The 18787-nt window shown below is 53.0% G+C and overlaps 1 protein-coding gene across 4 annotated transcripts; it reads left to right on the top strand.

The window, feature by feature from the left end:
• Window positions 1-840: 840 nt before the first annotated feature.
• On the top strand, window positions 841-16611 carry SSH1 (slingshot protein phosphatase 1). 4 transcript variants are annotated; one of them, XM_039362671.1, is made up of 15 exons: window positions 841-957; window positions 1712-1752; window positions 9277-9383; window positions 10347-10411; window positions 10956-11077; window positions 11177-11245; window positions 11431-11496; window positions 11747-11941; window positions 12635-12728; window positions 12807-12935; window positions 13024-13070; window positions 14164-14310; window positions 14790-14990; window positions 15520-16023; window positions 16255-16611. In XM_039362671.1, the coding sequence occupies exons 1-15, from the start codon at window positions 889-891 to the stop codon at window positions 16463-16465; spliced, it is 2067 nt and encodes a 688-aa protein (XP_039218605.1). In that variant the 5' UTR covers window positions 841-888; the 3' UTR covers window positions 16466-16611. The 4 variants fall into 4 exon arrangements, with proteins under 4 accessions (XP_039218605.1, XP_039218608.1, XP_039218606.1 ...); XM_039362674.1 differs by lacking the exon at window positions 16255-16611 and having other exon boundaries at window positions 15369-15642; XM_039362672.1 differs by lacking the exons at window positions 841-957; window positions 1712-1752 and adding an exon at window positions 4434-6859.
• Window positions 16612-18787: the final 2176 nt, after the last annotated feature.

Here is an 18787-nt window from a genome sequence, read left to right as displayed (position 1 = left end):
CTTTGAGCTGAGAGAGGCAGAAATCTTCTGAGCTCAGTTAACCTCCTTCCGTCCTGTCCAGAGCGCCTCGCTTTACAACTGAAAGATGAAAATAAATTCTTCTGGAAAGGTCTGCTGGAACATCCAACAAGGTGCTCCCAAAACCAAGACACAATTGCTTAGGCTTCCTTATCCGGCAAACCTTCACTGCCCCAGACTCTCCTCGACATAATTTGGCAAATTTTCTGCTATGAATCTTGAATTAATGCTCTTATGTCTCTAGTGAATAATCCTCAATAATTATCCCCACTGATTATTTTGCCCCCCTCTCCAACTCATCATCTGCACCTCATTCACATCTGGGAAAATTCCCACAAGGTTCTCCGGATTAATAGAGGCTTCAATGGCAATCTCAAGCCAGATGTCTTGCCGCCATACTGTGGACTATGGGTACTGTTACTAGTTCCTTTCCTTACTCCTTCTGGAGATGGGGGCTGCTTATGAAATCCGCAATCCTTTTTGCAAGAGCAAGAGCAAGAGGGGAGAATCGCACAGACTAGCCGTCTCGCAGCCCAGAGTTGAGGGAGGCGTCAGCACCCTGGAAAGGGGGACAGTCGCCGGGCCCTCTGCCCCCGCCCCGGGGCAGCAGGGAGAGACGCCCGCCGGGCTCTGCCTCCCTCCCTCCCTCCTTCTCCCTCCCTTCCGGAGCGATGCGCGGCCGGCATCCAGCGGCGGCAGGACCGGCTCGGGCGGGCCGGTGCTCCTCCTCCTCCTCCTCCGCGGCGGGTGCGGGGCGAGCCCTTTCCGGCGGCCCCCGGGCGCGAGGCGGCTTCCTCCGCCGCCCGGCAGGCTCCTCCCCGGCCGGCCTGCCTGCCTGCCGCCCGCGCCCCGCCGCCCCGCGCTCCGGCCATGGCGCTGGTCACCCTGCAGCGCTCGCCCACGCCCAGCGCCGCCTCCTCCTCGGCCAGCGCCAGCGAGGTCAGAGCCCGAGCGGCCCCCGGGCCCCCCGCCCTCTTCGCTGCCCCGCCGCCGCCGCCCGGGGCCCCCCTTCATGCCGGCGGAGCTTGGCCTCCCGCCGGGCAGCCGCTCCCTTGCGGGGGGGGGTCTGGTTCCCAGGGAGAACTCCGGGGGGAGGGGAGGGATCGGGCTTTTCGGGGGAGGGGCTGCGAGGACAGGATCAGCCCCCGGGCACTTCAGCCCCCAAAGACCCTGAGCCGGGTTTGGCCTGCCTTGAAATGAGTGGGGCGGTGGGGGGGGGATGGTGGGGCTGCTGACCCCCTGTGCCATAAGGCTAGTGGGCTGCAGGAATTGGGGAAGGAGGGGCAAGGGGGGGTCTCCTTCCCCACAGCTACAGGTGATCCTGTTCTGAAAGCTCAGATTAAATTCAGGTGAGGGCAGGAAGGCTGGGTGGGCGGGCCAGGTTTGCCAGGTGGGTTCTGCCCCTTGGGGCTCCCCGCAGGCTTTTGGGGGTGAAAGGCTCTGGATGGGGTTGGGGGGGCACAGGGAACAGAGTTCGTGGCAGATGCCATTAAATCCCACTGGAAGGCCTTAAGGTGCCCCATCTGCCTAAGACCCCACCTTCCGGGGTCTTCAGATAAACAGGGGGAGCCTTTGTGTTCCTCCAAGCCCTCGGAAGGTCGGTGGTCCACCATAAACACATCTTTCATTGCAGATGTTTGGAAGTATAACTGAGATTGTGCTGGGCTTAATTCTTGCTTTTCCTCCCCATCAGCTGGATGTTGGCAGCGATGAAGAACGCAAACTCAACCTAAGGTAGGCAGGAACTGTTCCCCCACTCGCCGTAGAGTTTTTCACCCGCCTGGCGCCCTTCAGGAAATGGGAGAGTAGGGCACGCGGGGGTTGCTAGTCATTGTCATATCTTCCCTGTAAACTTTGGGGTGCTGTTCCAACACAGCCGTGGAGTTCTCAGATAACTGCCTTAGCTCACTTTCAGACATGCAAGAATACATTGAGATGCTGGATTAACACTCCCTGGGTGCTCAAATTCTGCGCTAAAACCGCATGCCCGACCGGTTTGCTTGCAGGAAATGTCATGGGGGAAAAAATGGCATTTTCAGAGGAATAATTAAGATCCTTTTTCATCTTCCTTGGTTTTGGGGGTACAATTTGAACCCTGCTGGCTATTCAGTACTATTTTTACAATCTTGCTTTGTCTGGGATACTGAGGCTGTTATAGCCTGTATATAATTGCAATGTTTTTTTTTATTCATTCTTTAAAAACCGCCCCAAAGTGGAGCAGAGTTGACAGCGTACAAGGACTTGAGGCAAATTCCCAGGAGAGGAAAGCAAGTGAATTCAGGGCTCCAACGTTCCTCATAATCGGGATGGCTGAACTACCATCTTGTTTGGGGAGGGGGTGCCAACATTGCCCCCAGACAGGGAGTCCTGTCTACTCAGCACCCTTACCAGCTGACCAAAGCAGGCATCTTTCCCAGGGGGAAGGGATAGGAGAGCATATTGGCACTGGCTGCCGACCGGGGGTGCCAGCCAGGTGGCATCTGTGCTACCATGGAGCCCGTGGAAGCCGCCGGTCTTCTTTAGACCTTCCGTCCATCAGCTCAGTGGTAGGACCGGCGGAGTCCTGACTGGTGAAGCTGCAGTGCTGGCTGGGGTCTTACTCCAAAGGGCAAATGATGTGTTGTCCCTTTTGGTCTGTTGGGGGCGCTCTCATTCCACCTCTGCCAGCCAGTCTGGGGTTTGCATGACAGTTTTCTCCAGATTTTTGCAGAGACCGAAGTGACCTTGGGAGGCCTGGGAGGTTTCTGCCAAGCAGCCAAACTGACCCATCAGGAGGGTCTTTGCAAAGTGGTCCTACAACCCACCACTCCAATTGCAGGCCCAAAAGCGCATCGCTCTCCTGGGATATGAAATGGGAGAATAATCTGCCCGTTGTCCGTAAGTGCTGGTTACTTAGCCCCATCCAGAGTGGCAAGGCTTATCCTAAGCAGGGAGTAAAACAATTCAAGAAGCAGGATCAAAATAACGTCCAAAGACGCCATCGGTCCTCAGAAGAAGGAAGTTAAACTGCAAAGAAGGGTTCCTGCCCCCCCCATTGCCCGGCCCAGCTTTGTTTGTGGTCTTGACCCCGAGCGTGAGAGATTTCCTACCCACATGTTGCCCCCTGGTTGCTGAGGGTTTCCCTGCAGGCAGCCCATGAGGCCCTTCTCTGTGTTGCCAGCTGGTTTCCCGGCCACCGTCTCCCTGGCCCACCGAGGTGCCTCCTTGTTGTGGTGAATCCACAGTCCTGCAACCTGGCCAGGATGTGACTCGGCATCCTGTTTTTGAAACCGTGGGTAGCGTCAGCAGCTTCCACCTCCAGCGGGGTCCCTCGCTGGCTTCGCCGACTGGACGATATCCTCTTGGAGCCTCTGGAGTGACCGTGCGGGACCCCCAGCCTGTCTCCAGGTTCCCCCTGGAGGGACATCCAGCAGCCCCACCCCCACGGCAGGCCCTCCTCCCCCTCCAAGCCGCTGGGGAGACCGGCCTGCACTTGCCTTCCGGGGGGTGAAGGCTGCACCACCAGGGGACCGAAGGCTAATTTGCAAAAAGAAAACGTTGGGCGCTTCCTCTTCTGGGGGTTCATCCCATCCCAGTGCGAACTCTCCAATCTGCGTCCTGTTTTTAGAGGGGGCTCTTAGGGTGGTGGGTGGGCTGCTCCCCCAGGCCTCCTTGCCTGGGCTGCGCAGGGGGCAGGGGGACCAGCTACTCAAACCAGCCTGGGAAAAGGCAGAAAGGCCAGTCCTGGAGGTCATGTCGGAAGTCAGCCCTGTCCTCTGATGCTGAACTGGACTGCAAGGGACTACTCTAGCACCCATCAGCCAGGGCCAACTTCACTGATGCTCCCATTGGTGGGGCAGAAGGAGAAGGATCCCAACTCCAGACCCCTCAGGGCTTTAGAGAGCCAGACTTGGAATTAGGCACTGATGTCCTCGGGACACTCAGCCGGTTCAGAAGCCAAAAGCATAAGTGTTGAGGTCAGCTCGCTCGTGTCCATATTTCATGGCACAGTCTCTGCTGGGTGGAGGGGGGGAGGCTGGCTCTCCCCTCCCACTCGCATTTGTTATCGGCAAGGCTTTTATCCAGTGGATTGTGCCCGCCTTCACTTAAATCGGAGTTCTTGCTTGCATTGCAATGACCCTCCTGGAAAATAAGTCCTTTGTGTTTCTCCCAAGCCTGTTGCACGATGGGAAATGGGGGATTAAACCCCCCTACCCCGTCCCCTGGACTGGTCCCACCACAGCAGCCTCCCTCTGCTCAGTCCTCTCACATGGCCTGACCCCACAATTACTATAATTGCGATAAAGTGGGTTCCAAGATCCCCAGGCCTGCATCGCCCGCCATTTACTTCTGCTGAGAAATTGGAGGGTTCCTCGAAAGATTTCTTCTCTCTTCCTCCCCCCCCCCCCGCCAGCCTTACCCCCAAAGAGATTTTGCACCAGCGCTGCGAGTGACCTGTGGTCTCTGGAAACGGGGCTTGGAATGTCTGGCAGCCCAGGCGCCCACGCCTCTGCAGCCACACAATGGCCCCTCACAAAGAGCTTTTGTTGGTGCAGCTCTGCAGACCCGGGAGCGAAGCTTTCCAGCCTCAGACTCACTCCGTCTTCGGTCCTTTCGGCCCTTCGCCAAGAGGCAGGGTGGGGGTTGGGTTTCCCCTGGGTCCAACGAGATGATGCCTCCAGAAGAGGAGCAGAAGAGCCAGCCACTCTGCTCCTCCATGCCCCTCGGCCTGGCTCCAAGAATCCTTGGGTGGACAGCCAAAGGTGGGACCCTCCCAGGGCTGAAAGTAGTTCCTGAGCCCGTCCGGTTGACCTGCTTCTGGAAAAGCCAAGCGGGTCCCTTTCAGAGGTGAGCCTCAGACAGAGCTCTTCCCTTTCTGGAGAAGTGTCCCAACAGGGCAGTTTTCTTTCCTCACATAAACGGTGGCCATCAACCAATTCTTCCTTATTGATTTATTCATTGTTGACAGTCCTTGTGCCAGACCCTTTGCAGGGGGGGGGGAGCCCCAGAAGGGAGATGTCCCAGGGAAGGAGCTTCCTGGCCTTGGGGCTCAGTGTGAACGCGGTGCTGTAGCTGAAGCCGAGAGGTCTGTCCTTGCAGTGTCAGAATTTTGAGTCTTAGAAATGCCACCTTGAAAACGCTGTTTTTTCTTTGGGAATACAGAATTTTGGAAGGCCTCAAAGCTGGCCAGGGTCTTGGCACTGAAAGTTGACGACAGTGCTATCTAAGAGCCCCTCGCAAGAGCAGGGCTGGAGACCTGAAGGAGGGACGTACGGAACGTGTTCTCCTTAGAACGCCAACTTTCTCTGAAAGAAGCAGACCTCCAAGCACAAACCTGCCAGGGGCCTTGGGGACCTCACAAGGGGGCTTTGGCTGGCTCTGTGGGGTTCAGAGCCAGCTCTGCGATTCCATTCCAGTGCCTTAATTTCCCTCTGCAGCTCCAGTTAGGTGCGGCTTTCCATGCTTCCTCAGCTGGGAAGGAGGCCCTGTGAGCCCTCCAGGGCTGGGGACCTCTCTCCAAACAGCTGAGGGGCAGGAGAGGCCTTTGCGCATCTCCTCATTAGTCTGTAATGGATTGAGAGAAGTAGAACTAGTACGGTATCTCAGAGGGTCCCAAAGCACTTTAGGTGCCCCGTTCTCCATTCCCTCCCTCCTGAACGTTTCCGTAGGTAGAAATCTATGCACGGCCTTAATATTATCGGAGTGCAAATGCTCCATCACCCTCTGCGTTCCGTCTCAGTGGCATTGGTGCAAACTTGTTCGCTGCGCCTTGTACTAGGACTACAACACCCAGAACCCTCAGCCAGACTTTTGGGGAGTGGTAGCACATCGGGGGACATCTGCTGGTTTAGGCTGCTTTAGCTTTTCTGTTTCGCAAGTGGCTGAGATGGCCTGTTTCGCATGTCCTCTCCTTTTCCTGGTGGCCAGCCTTGGCCATCAGACGGTCAGAAGGGGAGGTGGCCAGACCCCAGAATGGCTCCCAGTTTTTGGAGGGAGGGGTTCAGGGAGGAGGAGGGTTGGGAGGAGTAAAACCTGCTTTGGGGGTCTCAATTTCTCCTCCCACCAGCATGTGAAATGAAGATGGTCCACTGCTAAACTTTTGGTTGGACGGTAGTGAATTCAAACTGAACAATTCATGACCCAAATGTCACCCCTGGGCCCTTCTGAGACACTGGGAGCAGCTGCCATCCTCGTTGCCAGTGCAGGGAGCTCAGGAGATCTAGGAAGACTTTCATTTTCCATGGAAAAGTCTTGTATAATAGCTGGTTCCAAGCTGTCTCGTCTCCATCTGTCTGCTTCTCAAATGCTGCCCACTGAAATTGGACCCTAATCCGATTCCCCAGGATGGTCTTACTCTCCCAGGACCTCATGCGAGTCCTGATGTGGGCGGTGAGGAACGCCAGCCCTTCGTCCACCAGGCTGGCCCCCTTGACTCTCCCAAGGTCAGCCAAGAGGATCTGTCCAGCCAGTGAAGCAAAGGACTTCAGCGGCTGCGAACCAGCAAAGGTGGTGGGAGGGGAGGGCTCTCAACGAGCATTGCCCAGGCCCCCTTTCCTCCTGAAAGCCTTCTTTCATCAGGGTGGACGAGGACAGGTCCTCGCTCGTGTTTGGGGCCGAGATTCCGTGGGGGGAAGGGGGCAGGGCTCTGTAAAAGCCATCCATTCCCGAGAGACGTGGAGATTCCTCCCTCCTTCGCGCAGAAGGATCGGTTGGCTTTTTGATTCCCACCAAGAAATGTCAAGAACCTCTCAGCACGATGACTTGAAGAGTCGGTTATGAACCTATCTGACTTTGCTACCTTCTGCCTGTCCTTTGGGGCCACACGGTGTTTCGGCTGCTTAAAGAAGCCCCATCCAAAGCCGTATGTATCCCGCGTCCTTCCTGCTCCTGCGGCTCCTGCAGCTTGGGTAGCGTCCGAGACCTTCAGAAGGTCTTGAGGCCTCCTCCTTGGGGATGAGCTGTGTTTCCCCACATGTTCTTAGCCCTGAGTCTCACCTGAGCTGGTGGGAATTCAGCTGCGGAAACGGCTGTTTCTTGGGCAGTTTACAAACCGACCGAGATGTAGAAATCTTTGAGGTTTAGAGCTGTGATATAGAAACAAAGCTGGCTTTTAGTGGTTGTTTCTCTTTATTGGGCTTAAGGCCAAATAGGTGGCTGGACTCCTGTTATGGAGAGGATCCTGTGGTTGATTGCTGAGGTCACCCCTGAAGGACGGGGAGTGGGTGCCCCCCCTTTTTTACATTTCTTGTTGCTAACAGATTCTTTGACCAATCCTTTGTCCTATTTGTTGAATACTCGGCCACAGAAGGGAGTGTGGGAGTGGGCTTTCCTTTGCTTGAGCTGGTGGCTGTGGGATGATCTCACTTCAGCCTGTGCCGTGGTCAAGATTATGGGCAGTTAGTCATTCCTCTCCCTTGGATCACAAACAGGAATTGTGTGTAGTTGGTCTCCGAGTGGCAGGAAATGCCGGGAAAGGTGTTCTGTCAGACTTCACAAGCCCTTTGTGTATTTTCTTGGACTTCACATCAGTGTCACCCATTGCACACTGACCTCGAGGTCCATTCTGACTTTTTTCAGCCTGGGGCTGTGAATAAAGTCATGTTTGACATTTGAGGTTCAGGACTGTTAATCAGATAAAAGGCTTGGTCCACTAGCAGCCCAGCAATGTAGACTTGATGGGATCTTGCACAGATTCAATTGGTTACATTGCCAGGTAGGAATAGCAGCTCCTGAGGGGGGGTGTTGAGTACACCTGTTTAATCAGGTGAGTGCAGCTGTCCTCCTTTGCTAGTAAGGTAGTTCTTAAGGCTTATTGCTAGACTCCAAATAGGGTAGACTGACCATATTTGAATGAAAGTCAAAATCCAGACACTCATGCAGGCTGGGGAATTCTGGCAGTTAAAGTTCTCAAGTCTTAAAGTTGCCAAGCTTGGACACTTCTGCTTTAAAGAATTGGGGGCCTGGACAAATACCCTCCAAATTATCCTTTGACTGTTGCTATCAGTCTGCGTTAGTTGGGACCAGTTTCCTGTCCGGGGCTAAAACCATGTTTCCATACCCTTTAAAAGGCCAAATTGCTCATTCCCTTGCAGCTTTTCTGGGGCCAGCCTTAGAAAACATGCGGAAGAACCCCATTCTCCTGAAAGTCCAAATCCTGCCTGTGGGGCTGCTTTGGCAAATGTTTCCAGTGAATTTTCCAGGTTGGATGCAACTTCTTCCCGCCTGCAAGCCCAATCTGGAAGGCTCTTTATAAATCCCCATGGAGCTGAACGTGCTGAGAGGGATAAACATTTTAAAAAATCGTATTAAGAAGTAATCTCCCTCGTGGAATCTGATAGCTCAGGGTCATTACACAATTCTATGGGAAGGCTGTTATCTTTTTCCTCCAAAACTCTTGTAGGCACACCTCCCGAAGCAGACCAACATCTAGCCCCGATGGAAAATTACTCTGTCTGCTTTTGACGGGAACCCAGATGCCTTTATGAAATCCTTTGCTAGCAGTGAAGCCTCCTCATCCCCCCTCTGACAAGCAGTTAGTCATTTGCTCAGAGCTTGGCTTGGTGCCGGAGGCTTTTGGCTCCGGAACAAGGCCTGCAGTGTGTGGAAGTGATCAGGCACAATCCTTTGGTCCCACTAATTGTGTCCTAACATTAGCAGAACCGCTGAAAGGAGCAGCCACCGGCTCTTTGACCAAGAGAGGGCAGAGCAGGGATCCTTCCTTTTCACGTTGAGGAAGAAGGAAAACTTGTTTTGCGATATTTATTTGGCGATTACATTACCATTTATCAGTTTTCTAGCCTGAAAAAACTAAAACTGGAAAGTAAATCTAGCCTTGGTTTGCATGTGCTTGTGACAGGAACAAGCTGGAGCAAGGATTGCATCTCATTCAGTCTGGCAAGTGGGCTGCTCTCTTTCCCACCTGGATCTGGTTGGCTGGTGGAATCGGCTAGTAGTTCCATTTGGCCACCCTAGATGTAGCTGCTTGTAGAGAAAGCTAAGCAGGGACTTGCCTGGTTAATACTTGGAGGGGAGACTGTTAGCAAATATTAGGCTGTGGGCTACATTGGGAATCCAAAAAATCCTTCTGAGAAAGACAACTGGGCATGGCGTCCAAGAAAATGACCTAGTCTTGTCTTTGGAGGCACCAAGATGGAGCTGAACCTCAAGGCAACTTTTCCTTCCTAGAAAGTTTGAAACTGTTGCCCAGGAGTCAGTCTGTCCACACGGCTTCCACGCATCTCCCCGCCTGACCTGCTGCTCTGCCTGTTTGTATTGCAGCTTAAGTGAGAGCTTTTTTATGGTCAAAGGAGCTGCGCTATTCCTGCAGCAAGGAAACAGTCCACAAGGTCCACCACGGAGTCTCCCACATCCCCACAAACATGCAGGTAATGTTCCCTCAGCCTCTCCTGGTAACTTGGGTAGAATCAGTTTAGGAAACGCCGGTGGGGAGGGGAAAGGTGGTAAGCGACGGTGGGCCTCCTGGGAAGCAAAAGGCTTTGAATGGTTCCCGTTTGGTTCTTCCAAGAGGAAGGAGGAGATTGGAGGATGGGATCCAGTATCGCGGGTAGTGAAGCTTCTGGGTTCAGCTTGGCAGTTCTTACCGGAAGACCCGTATCTTGTTCAGTGGCTACAGAGGGTACCGAGAAGGTCTCTCAAAATGCACTCAGATTGACCATTATGATTGGCCATCAACCCTGAAGGGTGAGATGGAAGTGTGACTATTTAGGGAATTGCTAAGTGCCAGAGACGTCTCGGGGATATGGGGTGATGGCTCCAGATTGGATTTTGATGTGGGGCCAAGCAAGCTAAGCAAGGCCCAAGCTAGTCTTTGTTCAACTACTGCCCTCTGGAGGACATTAAATTAGGAAGATAAGATAGTGGAGTCCATACTTTCTATTTCCACTTGTCCCATCCTGTCCCCACCCAGGATGTTCTGGAGACGTTTTGGAAGCATTCCTACCTGGAGACCAAGGATCTCTTCTGCTGTCCTAAATCTATGCTTGGCCCTCAGGAAGTTCTTGTGAAGCCTAAGGATGGCTGGTTAAGGAGGCTTCAGAGAGATCTGAAACAATGAGCAGCAAAAGCAACGTAGCTTTATGACTCTTAATGTTTTCTGAGAGTCATGGTAGATCATTCAATAGTGTTCCTCAATCTGGGCAATTTTAAGATGGTGGACTTCAACTCATAGAATTCTTCACCCAGCTGGAGTTGAAGTCCATCTATCTTCACGTTGCCTACGTTGAGAAACTGTCATGGAGGATGGACAGTGGAGGAGCGCTCTGTCAGATGATGCAGCAAAGCAAATTTAGGAGGTGCATCTGATGATTTTGCTGTCTGTACATCCACAGGTGATTTGCCTCAGCACCTTCAGGTGATGATCAACCTCCTTCGCTGTGAGGACAGAATCAAGCTGGTAAGAGGACTTGCCAGAGCCTTGCGGTGGTATAATCCCTTGCCACGGTCCCCCTGCAGCAGTGGTCTTTTCCCAGTAGATCAGTCCTTTGTGGAAGGAGTTGCTTGGGAGCACGGAGTAGACCTGTGAAGAGAAAACTATTCCTGTCAATCAAAGTAGAGTTGGAAGCAGGGTATCCCTAACCATCATCTGATTTTAGCCATCAATGATGAGTGCCCTTGGACTCCAGAAATCAGATATTGTAGTCCAGCCTTCCTCTACCTTCACTGAGATCTCTCTAGACCTGAAGAATGTAGGCTGGTGCCCCATAGGGGTGTTGGATCAGAACTCCCATAGTTCCCAACTACCCCACCTAGTGCTGCCTGGAAGACTGTATGAGATGCGGCCCAACGTATATTTAGAGGGCACCAGGTGGGTTGGAGAGAATTGAATTAAACCCTCTTCTTTTTGTCTTGCCAGAAACATACCTAGCTAAAGTAATACCTAGCTAAAGAGAGGTATGGCCAAAGGGATGAATGCTGAGAACTGCCTTGCTGGTTTTTAGGCCGTGCTCTTAGAAAGTGCGTGGAGCGACCGTGTGAGGTACATGGTGGTGGTCTACAGCACCGGGCGCCAAGACACTGAGGAGAACATTCTCCTGGGCGTGGACTTTTCCAGCAAGGAGAGGTGAGGGGGAATGCCTGGGGATGCTTGAAGAGCAGGCTGGCTCCCCCACCGTTCTGCCCAGCCAGCAGCCTGGACCTTCCCTGTTGTCTTTTATGGCAGCCAGAGTTGTACCATTGGGATGGTGCTGCGCCTGTGGAGCGATACGAAAATCCACCTGGATGGAGACGGGTAAGAAACAGGAGGATCTGGAGAGCTGGCAGAGGACAGCCAAGCTGGTGGGGACAAGGCTGTTGTGATCAGTTCCTGGAGGGGACAGGGGATTTGGCCCCTTGTGCAAAGAGTTAGTGAGTTACCTGTGAAGAGCCACAGCCTGGCCTGTGTGCGTTGCATTGATTTTTGTCTGTCTCTGATAGTGGGTTTAGCATCAGCACGGCGGGCAAGATGCACATCTTCAAACCTGTCTCGGTGCAAGCCATGTGGTGAGCAACTTCCTGTTTTCCTCTCCTTCTCCTTCCTCCCCAAAGGCTGAAGCCAATTTTCGGCTGCCATCACAGGGACCCAGATGGTCCTTGGCCAACATCAGCAGCGCTTTTGGGCTTGCAGTGAGCAAGAGGGCTCTGATGGACCTGCTGATTCAGCCACTGCCCTCTGTGATGCCCGCTTGACCGGCCCTTTTTCTGCTCGGGTGCTGGGGCTGAGGGATATCTCTTTGGGTTTCCCCACTTGTAGGTCTGCCTTACAGATCCTTCACAAGGCTTGCGAGATGGCGCGGAGGCACAACTACTTTCCAGGGGGGATGGCGCTTGTCTGGGCCACCTACTATGAGAGCTGCATTGCTTCCGAGCAGAGTTGCCTCAACGAGTGGAACGCCATGCAGGACCTGGAGTCTCCACGCCCCGACTCGCCTGCACTCTACATGGACAAGTGGGTTCCTCCCATTTTTGCTTTGCTAGGACCTTCTGGGCAGAGAAGGATTGTCCCCCATTGGCCTTTTAGAAAACGGGTGTCCCTCCTTGCCTTACTCCAAAGTGGGATGATGAGAAACAAAGGAAGGGCACTAGGTAGGATGTTGAGGAACATCTACCTGGAGTTTCTAGTAGAGGTTGGCTTTGGAGTTGAGTTTCCCACAGCATCCTGAGCATCACCAATTTGCTTCTTCTTCAAACAAGGGCTGAGATGTTCAGGCAGACCCGGACAATTTTGGGCTGGCTTTATTGGTCAAGATGCATCTGTAGTTGCAAGCCTCTTTCTGCTAAGACCCAGGCCTACCCTTTATTTGGAGTGTAGGATATATATGCGTGGGCACCAGGCATTCCAGAGGTTGTGTTGTGTTGGAGAGAATCAGGTGCTTAGTTGTGGGTCTCTCACCATCCTTGTTCAGTATTTCAGAAGTCGCCTACCCTAACCATTACTCACTTTTGGTTAAACAGCTTTTGGGATGCTTCTCTGTGGAATCCCAACTGTTTTTGGATGAACCCTCAGCAAGAAGGGGGCACAAAAGCTCACCATTTGTCCCAGCTTGCTGTTATCTTGGGGAAATCTGCAAATGCTTTCTTGGAAGGTAGCTGTCTGGATTTGCAGCCCGCGGCAACTCCCGCCTCCCTTCCTCCCTTCCAGGCCAACTGAGCGGGAAAGGGCAGAATGGTTGATCAAGGCCAAACTCCGGAGCATCATGATGAGCGAAGATCTGGAGAACGTGACTTCCAAAGAAGTTAGTCCAAGAGCCCGAGGACTCGGGGCGGGGGGTTCCTTTACTAAAGCTGATTCCTCAGTGTGCCTCTCTCGGCAGATCCGGAACGAGCTGGAGAAGCAGATGAACTGCAACTTGAAAGAATTCAAGGAATTCATTGACAATGAGATGCTTCTCATCCTGGGGCAGATGGACAAGCCCTCCCTCATCTTTGATCACCTCTACCTGGTACGCATCAATGCGTGGCAGAGCTCCCTTAGGAGCCCCCCCCCTCCCCCCAGGGCACCATTGCCTGACTCTGCTGTGATTCTTCCAGGGCTCTGAATGGAACGCCTCGAACCTGGAGGAGCTTCAGGGCTCCGGGTGAGTTTGACCCAGCTGCGTTGACCTGTTCAGGGGTGTCTAGGCCAGTGACTGCAGAATCTCAGATGGCAAAGGTTGAAAAAGACCAGACGGCAAAGGGAAAGAGGGTCCCTGGGTCTGCTGCACATTGTACAGAGTTGAATTCATGTACTTCGCCCCCCTGTGCGATGGACAGCTGAACCTCCTGCACGGGAGAAGCCTCCACAGATGGAGAATACTGGGCCAGAAATTGTAACGTGGATGACCTTGGCAGAAGGAGGGAAGATCTTGAGGGGAGTTATTATTTCTTTATTGGATTTCTACAGCTGCCCATCTCAGCAGACGACTCTGAGTGGCTCGCAGTTCAGTAACATATATTACAATTAAAATCTTAAAAACAGTTTAAGACAGTGGTTCTCAACCTTTTTAATGCAGCGACCCCCAACCAGTCGTAAGTCGAGGACTACTCAACTGGTGCAGCACCGTTTGCAGAATGGGACTTTTGGCGGGCTCAGCAGGGCAGAGACAGCCTGGACAATTCCTATTGGCTTTTGAAAGCCAATAGAATTAGACTCTATTCAAGAGAGTCTATTCTATTGGCTTTCAAAAGCCAATAGAATAAGAGGGAGTAGCACAGCTAAGGAAAAGCGGGAAAAAATGGCGGACTGCGTTGTTTGGCGACCCCCGTGAAATGGTCGTTCGACCCCAAATGGGGTCCCGACCCACAGGTTGAGAACCACTGGTTTAAGACAATAAGAACTACGAAGACCGTTAAAACCCTAAAAAACATTAAAATATTATGAAAATGTCTCCCAATTCACGTGAGTGTAGACAAGGGAAGAGAGGAAGCACCATCAGATGTGTGAGGTGTTTCTAAGTCAGCCTCAATCAATCGTGTCTCAATAATTTTAGACATAATTTTTAGCTTTTCAGTGAGCCTGTTTCTTGGTCTGTCTGCTTTTAAAGATGGGCAGAAATTTATCAGCTCAGATGCAAGGTTCAATATATAAGGTTGGGCTGAGTTGTATTGATTTATTAATGGCCCTTTCTTCTTCACCGAGATGCCGCAGTTTCTTCCCTTCCCCTGCTGATCCATCTGTTTCCATCCTTTCAGCGTGGACTACATTTTAAACGTCACCAGGGAGATCGACAACTTCTTCCCGGGGTTGTTTGCGTACCACAACATCCGCGTCTATGATGAAGAAACGACCGATCTTCTCGCCCACTGGAACGAGGCTTACCATTTTATCAACAAAGCCAAGTGAGTTTCTGGAAGCGACGCTGCTGGCCTGCATTTCCCTGGTCTGAAGCGACCAGGACAACCTTCCCCAGAAGGCTATGCGGTGCCTCTGGGAACGGCTTGCCTCCAAGACTGGGCAATCTGAGGCGTCCTGCAGCTAAAGATGGACATTTTGACCAAGTGGTGTCCATCTTCAGCATCTCTAAGACTTGTGGACTTCATCTCCCAGAATTCCCCAGCTAGTGCTTGCTGGGCAGTTCTGGAAATTGAAATCCACAAATCTTAAAGTTGCCAAGGATGGACACCCTTATTCTAGTCCCTTCCCGCTGTCTCTGCAAGTAGGGCCATTTGCAGTGTGGCTGTAAATTAAATATTGGGGGCTGCACCAAAGCCTCTTCACGCAGCCTTGGCACAGGGGAGGTGAGATATAAAAGGAGGGCCTGGGTGCTTGAGGACCCCATCCTGGGTCCTGACCCTTTCTAATCCCTCTTCTTTCCCAGGAAAAACCACTCCAAGTGTCTGGTTCACTGCAAGATGGGCGTGAGCCGCTCCGCGTCAACGGTCATTGCCTACGCTATGAAGGAGTTTGGATGGTCCCTGGAGAAAGCCTACAGTTACGTCAGGCAGAAGCGCAGCATCGCTCGGCCCAACGCCGGGTTCATGAGGCAGCTGCTGGAATATCAGGGTATCCTGGATGCCAGGTAAGGTGGCTCTCCCTGGGGGAGGGGGGAGGGCAGGGGAAGGGTTGGGCCACACTCTCCCTTGGCCTCCTGCCTTAGAAGTCGGGTTCCTGAGCTCAGAAATGAACTTCTTCGAGAGAAGGATTACTTTTTCGGCCTCCATTCCTGCTGTGGACTGAACTGCTGCTTATCTGACTGTTGCCGAAGTTCTTCCATCTCCCAAGGCTATTCCCACTGGCCGTCCAATCCCCTTTCCTCCCCAGTCCTTCCCGCATTCTTTTGCCCCTTGCTCTTGCAGCCGCTGAGCTGGCCCTCTGAATGCAAAACCTCTGGGTCCCAAAGATGCTTTCCCCAAAAGGCAACTGGACTTTCTTGTTTTTTCCTTTGAAAATCCCGAAGAAACTTCTTGGACGAGAAGAGAAACCTTTTCAAAGAAAGTCCAGTTGCCTTTTGGAAGAAAAAGCCCCTTTGGGACAACCAGACCTGAACGATGGAGACAAAGCCTCTGCGTTGCCCTGGACGTTCCTCCCCTCTCTTTTTCCCCACCCAGCAAACAGCGCCACAACAAGCTCTGGAAACAGCAGCCGGGAGGCGGCCTCCCCCCCAGGGCAGAAAGCCCTGCTGGGCCCAATGATCTCCTGCTCGGTAGCCTGGAGGACATGGACCTGGACCCTCCCGCCCCCCCCATCTGCACAGACCGCCGAACACCCCTCGACTCGGTGGGCCTCCACTACTGCTTGCGGCGCCTCTCCAACTCCTTGCCGGCCCCCCGGGAGCCGTGTCTGCAGCTGGAGGACCTGGAGGCAGATGCTATGCTGGAGGAGGCCGGCTCTGCCACCAGGGACCTGCTGGGCCAGCTGCAGGCAGGAATGCTGGAGGTCAGCGCAGACCCCCAGGGCCACCAGAAACCCGAGGCAGTTCCTCGGCTGCCAGTCTCTGAGGAGGAGAAGCCCACCGAACGATGGAAGCGGCGGTCGCTCGAAGAGGAGGGCAGGCACAACTGCGAGAACCTGAATAACAACACAGTAAGAGGAGCTGCCCGGATGACTTTGAAGTAAGGGCAGGACTGAGCTTGGCCGGGTCTGTTTTGGGGGGAGGGTCTTGGGGCCCCAGGGTCTGGTCCCCCTCTTGACCACCAAGGCTTATTTTGAGTTCTTCCTTGTCCAGAGGGCCCAGCCCACCTGGCTGGGCCCTTTTCCTTTGAGGAAGGTCCTTCTCCTTCTCTCCAAGGACGGGGTGGAGAAGTGTTTCTACTTCCTTTCATCCTCTCTTTTCTCCCTTCCAGCATGAAGCCCTGTTCGGCATCCTCAACAAAGTCAGCCCCCCCTACAAATCTTGCACTGACTGCATGTATCCCTTGGGTGGGTCCCCTCCTGAAGCCTTCAGGGATGCCCTGGAGGTCCTGCCAGCGGAGCCCCCTTGCCACCGTGCCACCATCTGCACCCAGCCCTCCTTCCCAGTGTTTCTGGAGCAGGCCTTCTGCAAGTCTCCTCTGAAGGAATCCCAGGGACCGAGAGCCAACAGTTTGCTCCCGATGGTTGTGGGAAATGAGGTGCAGGACGTCAGTCCTGATCAACCAGCTTCAGGGTGGCCCTGTGGCCCTTCTGAAAAGCCCAGGGAGGCCCCTAAAACCGCAGGAGGTGCCTCGCTTGGCTCAAGACATTCTCTCTGTGAGAGAAGCCCGGTCTTCAACCACGGGCTGAAGCGTGACTCTTCTCCAAGAAAAGATGCCCGGCAGACAAAGGACCTGAAGTACTTGCTCTTCAACAAAGATTTGGAGAAGCCAACCACAAACAGTTACCTGATGCAGCATCAGGAGTCTCTTCTTCAGCTCCAGAAAGCTGGTTTGGTCCGCAAGCACACGAAGGAACTGGAGCGCCTCAAGGCCCCGCTGTCCGACACAGCCGGGCTGGGCAAGGAGTGTTACGGAGGCCCAACCGACGTTGTGACTATCTTGGAAGAGGAGCCCCAGGAGATGGTTGTGGTCGGGGGTCAACTGCAGCCCTCATCGCAGGATGTCTCAGAGAAGCTCCCAAAGACCCTTCTTGCTGCTGGAGCCTCCCAGAAGACCTCCACGCCCGTCCCCTCCAAGGTGGACCACATGAGTACCTTCACAAAGGACTTCCTGAAGACCATCTCCTACACCCCGTCCTCTTCTCGGAGTTCCAACCTCACTCGGAGTTCCAGCAGTGACAGCATCCACAGCATCCATGGGAAGCCCGGGCTGGTGAAACAGCGGACGCAGGAGATTGAAACCCGGCTGCGGCTGGCCGGCTTGACTGTCTCCTCTCCGCTGAAGCGCTCCAACTCTCTGGCCAAGCTGGGCAGCCTCGACCTGGCCTCCGAGGACCTCACGGGCGAGGCGGACCTATCGCCCTTGACCCACCTGAGGGAGGCCATGTCGAGCGAGTCTCCAGCCCTTTGCAGCCTCCTCTCCTGGAAGAACACGGAAGACGGACTGCAGCCCTCAGCAAAGGGGACCCTGGGGAAGCTGAAGCACACACCCCGGATGGGAAAAAGCTGACACTTTTGCAGTGTTGCTTTTTTAATGGTTACTTTTAGTCTCGCCTGTATCAAATGCAATTTTATCTTGTTGAAAAAAAGAGAGTTGCCTTGCACTTCTCAGGTGGTCCTTCAAGCACAGTGGCAGCAGAGGAGGGACAAGGCGAGCGGCCCAAGGAGAAGGCGCCGGGCCCTTGGGCATCCCTCACGGCCTCCTCTTGGCTTTTATCGGGCAGTGTCGTGGCTGGATTCTTTCCTTCCATGCCAAAAAATTCCAAAAGAGCCCAGAGATTTGCTTGGAAGGTCAATCCAAGTGCTCCTCTTCCTCTTGAAGAGGCCCTTGTGCAAGGACCCAAAGGGGACACAAACGCTACCTCCGTTTTTCAGATCTACATACCGTAGATACACAGACAGACACCTCTGCGTGTGTGTAGTTAGGATTTTTCAAAGTTCTTCCTCTGAAACTGATTTTTTTTCGAAGGAAAAAATAGTCCTAGGTCAATAGGATTATAGCCCTGGCCTCGTGGCTCACTCAACACACCTGAAAAGACAGTATTTCAGGGAGAAAGCATTTTTGCTAGCCATTGCCAGACTGAATATGCTGGCCAGGATCCCCATCTGAACTGACCAGTTGCCTGCAAGGCTGTCACTTTCCCTCCAGACTTGATAGTTTTGTTTGGGGGTCTTGGATGGGAGCTCCTGATTCTCCTTTCCTTCTGCTGTAACCGTCACATGTAGGAGATGTTTACTGTTTCCCCTGATCCCGTTGAAAATTGTAAATTTCATTGTCATGTTACCAAGTGAGGTAGGATCAGTAATGTATGTTTCCTGGGGCATTAAACACTTTTGTGGATAAATCAGAATATGGCATGTTTATTACCTATAAACCAAAATAGCGTAGTTTGAACCTCAAATGAAGGTCTGTTTTCCTGAATGCCCATTGTTAGTAGAAGCTGTAGTGCTGGTAAGAAGAGACTGTCCAGAAATGGAATCCTTTCATGTCACACCTTTAACTGTAATGATACGATAAATAATTTTGTTATCCTTAAGTTCCGAGACACCTGGGTGATGTATAAACTTTTCAGGTTCAATTTCTCTCCTTTTCCAGAGAATTACCTTTGAAGAATTGATTGCATGGGGCAAAATGTCCCCTAACATTTAATTCCCCCCCTTTTTTTAACCACTGGAAGATTGTTGTCCTATTTAATGAACAGTGACATCCTAGATACTTTATCTCAACTCCATGTTATCCTTCGAAAAAACAAAAACAAAGAGATTTGTTTAAGCCACAAGGAAATATTGCTCACCTAGCACGC

The sequence above is a fragment of the Crotalus tigris genome, unplaced genomic scaffold (genome assembly GCF_016545835.1).
Source record: "Crotalus tigris isolate CLP2741 ecotype Arizona unplaced genomic scaffold, ASM1654583v1 scf7180000019478.12717781048:2074007, whole genome shotgun sequence".
Taxonomy (NCBI): Eukaryota; Metazoa; Chordata; class Lepidosauria; order Squamata; family Viperidae; genus Crotalus; species Crotalus tigris.
The sequence above is the reverse complement of the archived record's forward strand: the minus strand, read 5'-3'. Positions and strand labels throughout refer to the sequence as shown.

Excerpts from the sequence above, each read along its gene's own strand:
- SSH1 (XM_039362671.1), top strand. The coding sequence starts at position 889 with ATGGCGCTGGTCACCCTGCAGCGCTCGCCCACGCCCAGCGCCGCCTCC. Across the intron at positions 11,078-11,176 it reads GACTTTTCCAGCAAGGAGAG|CCAGAGTTGTACCATTGGGA; the intron begins GTGAGGGGGAAT and ends CTTTTATGGCAG. Across the intron at positions 13,071-14,163 it reads GAGGAGCTTCAGGGCTCCGG|CGTGGACTACATTTTAAACG; the intron begins GTGAGTTTGACC and ends CCATCCTTTCAG.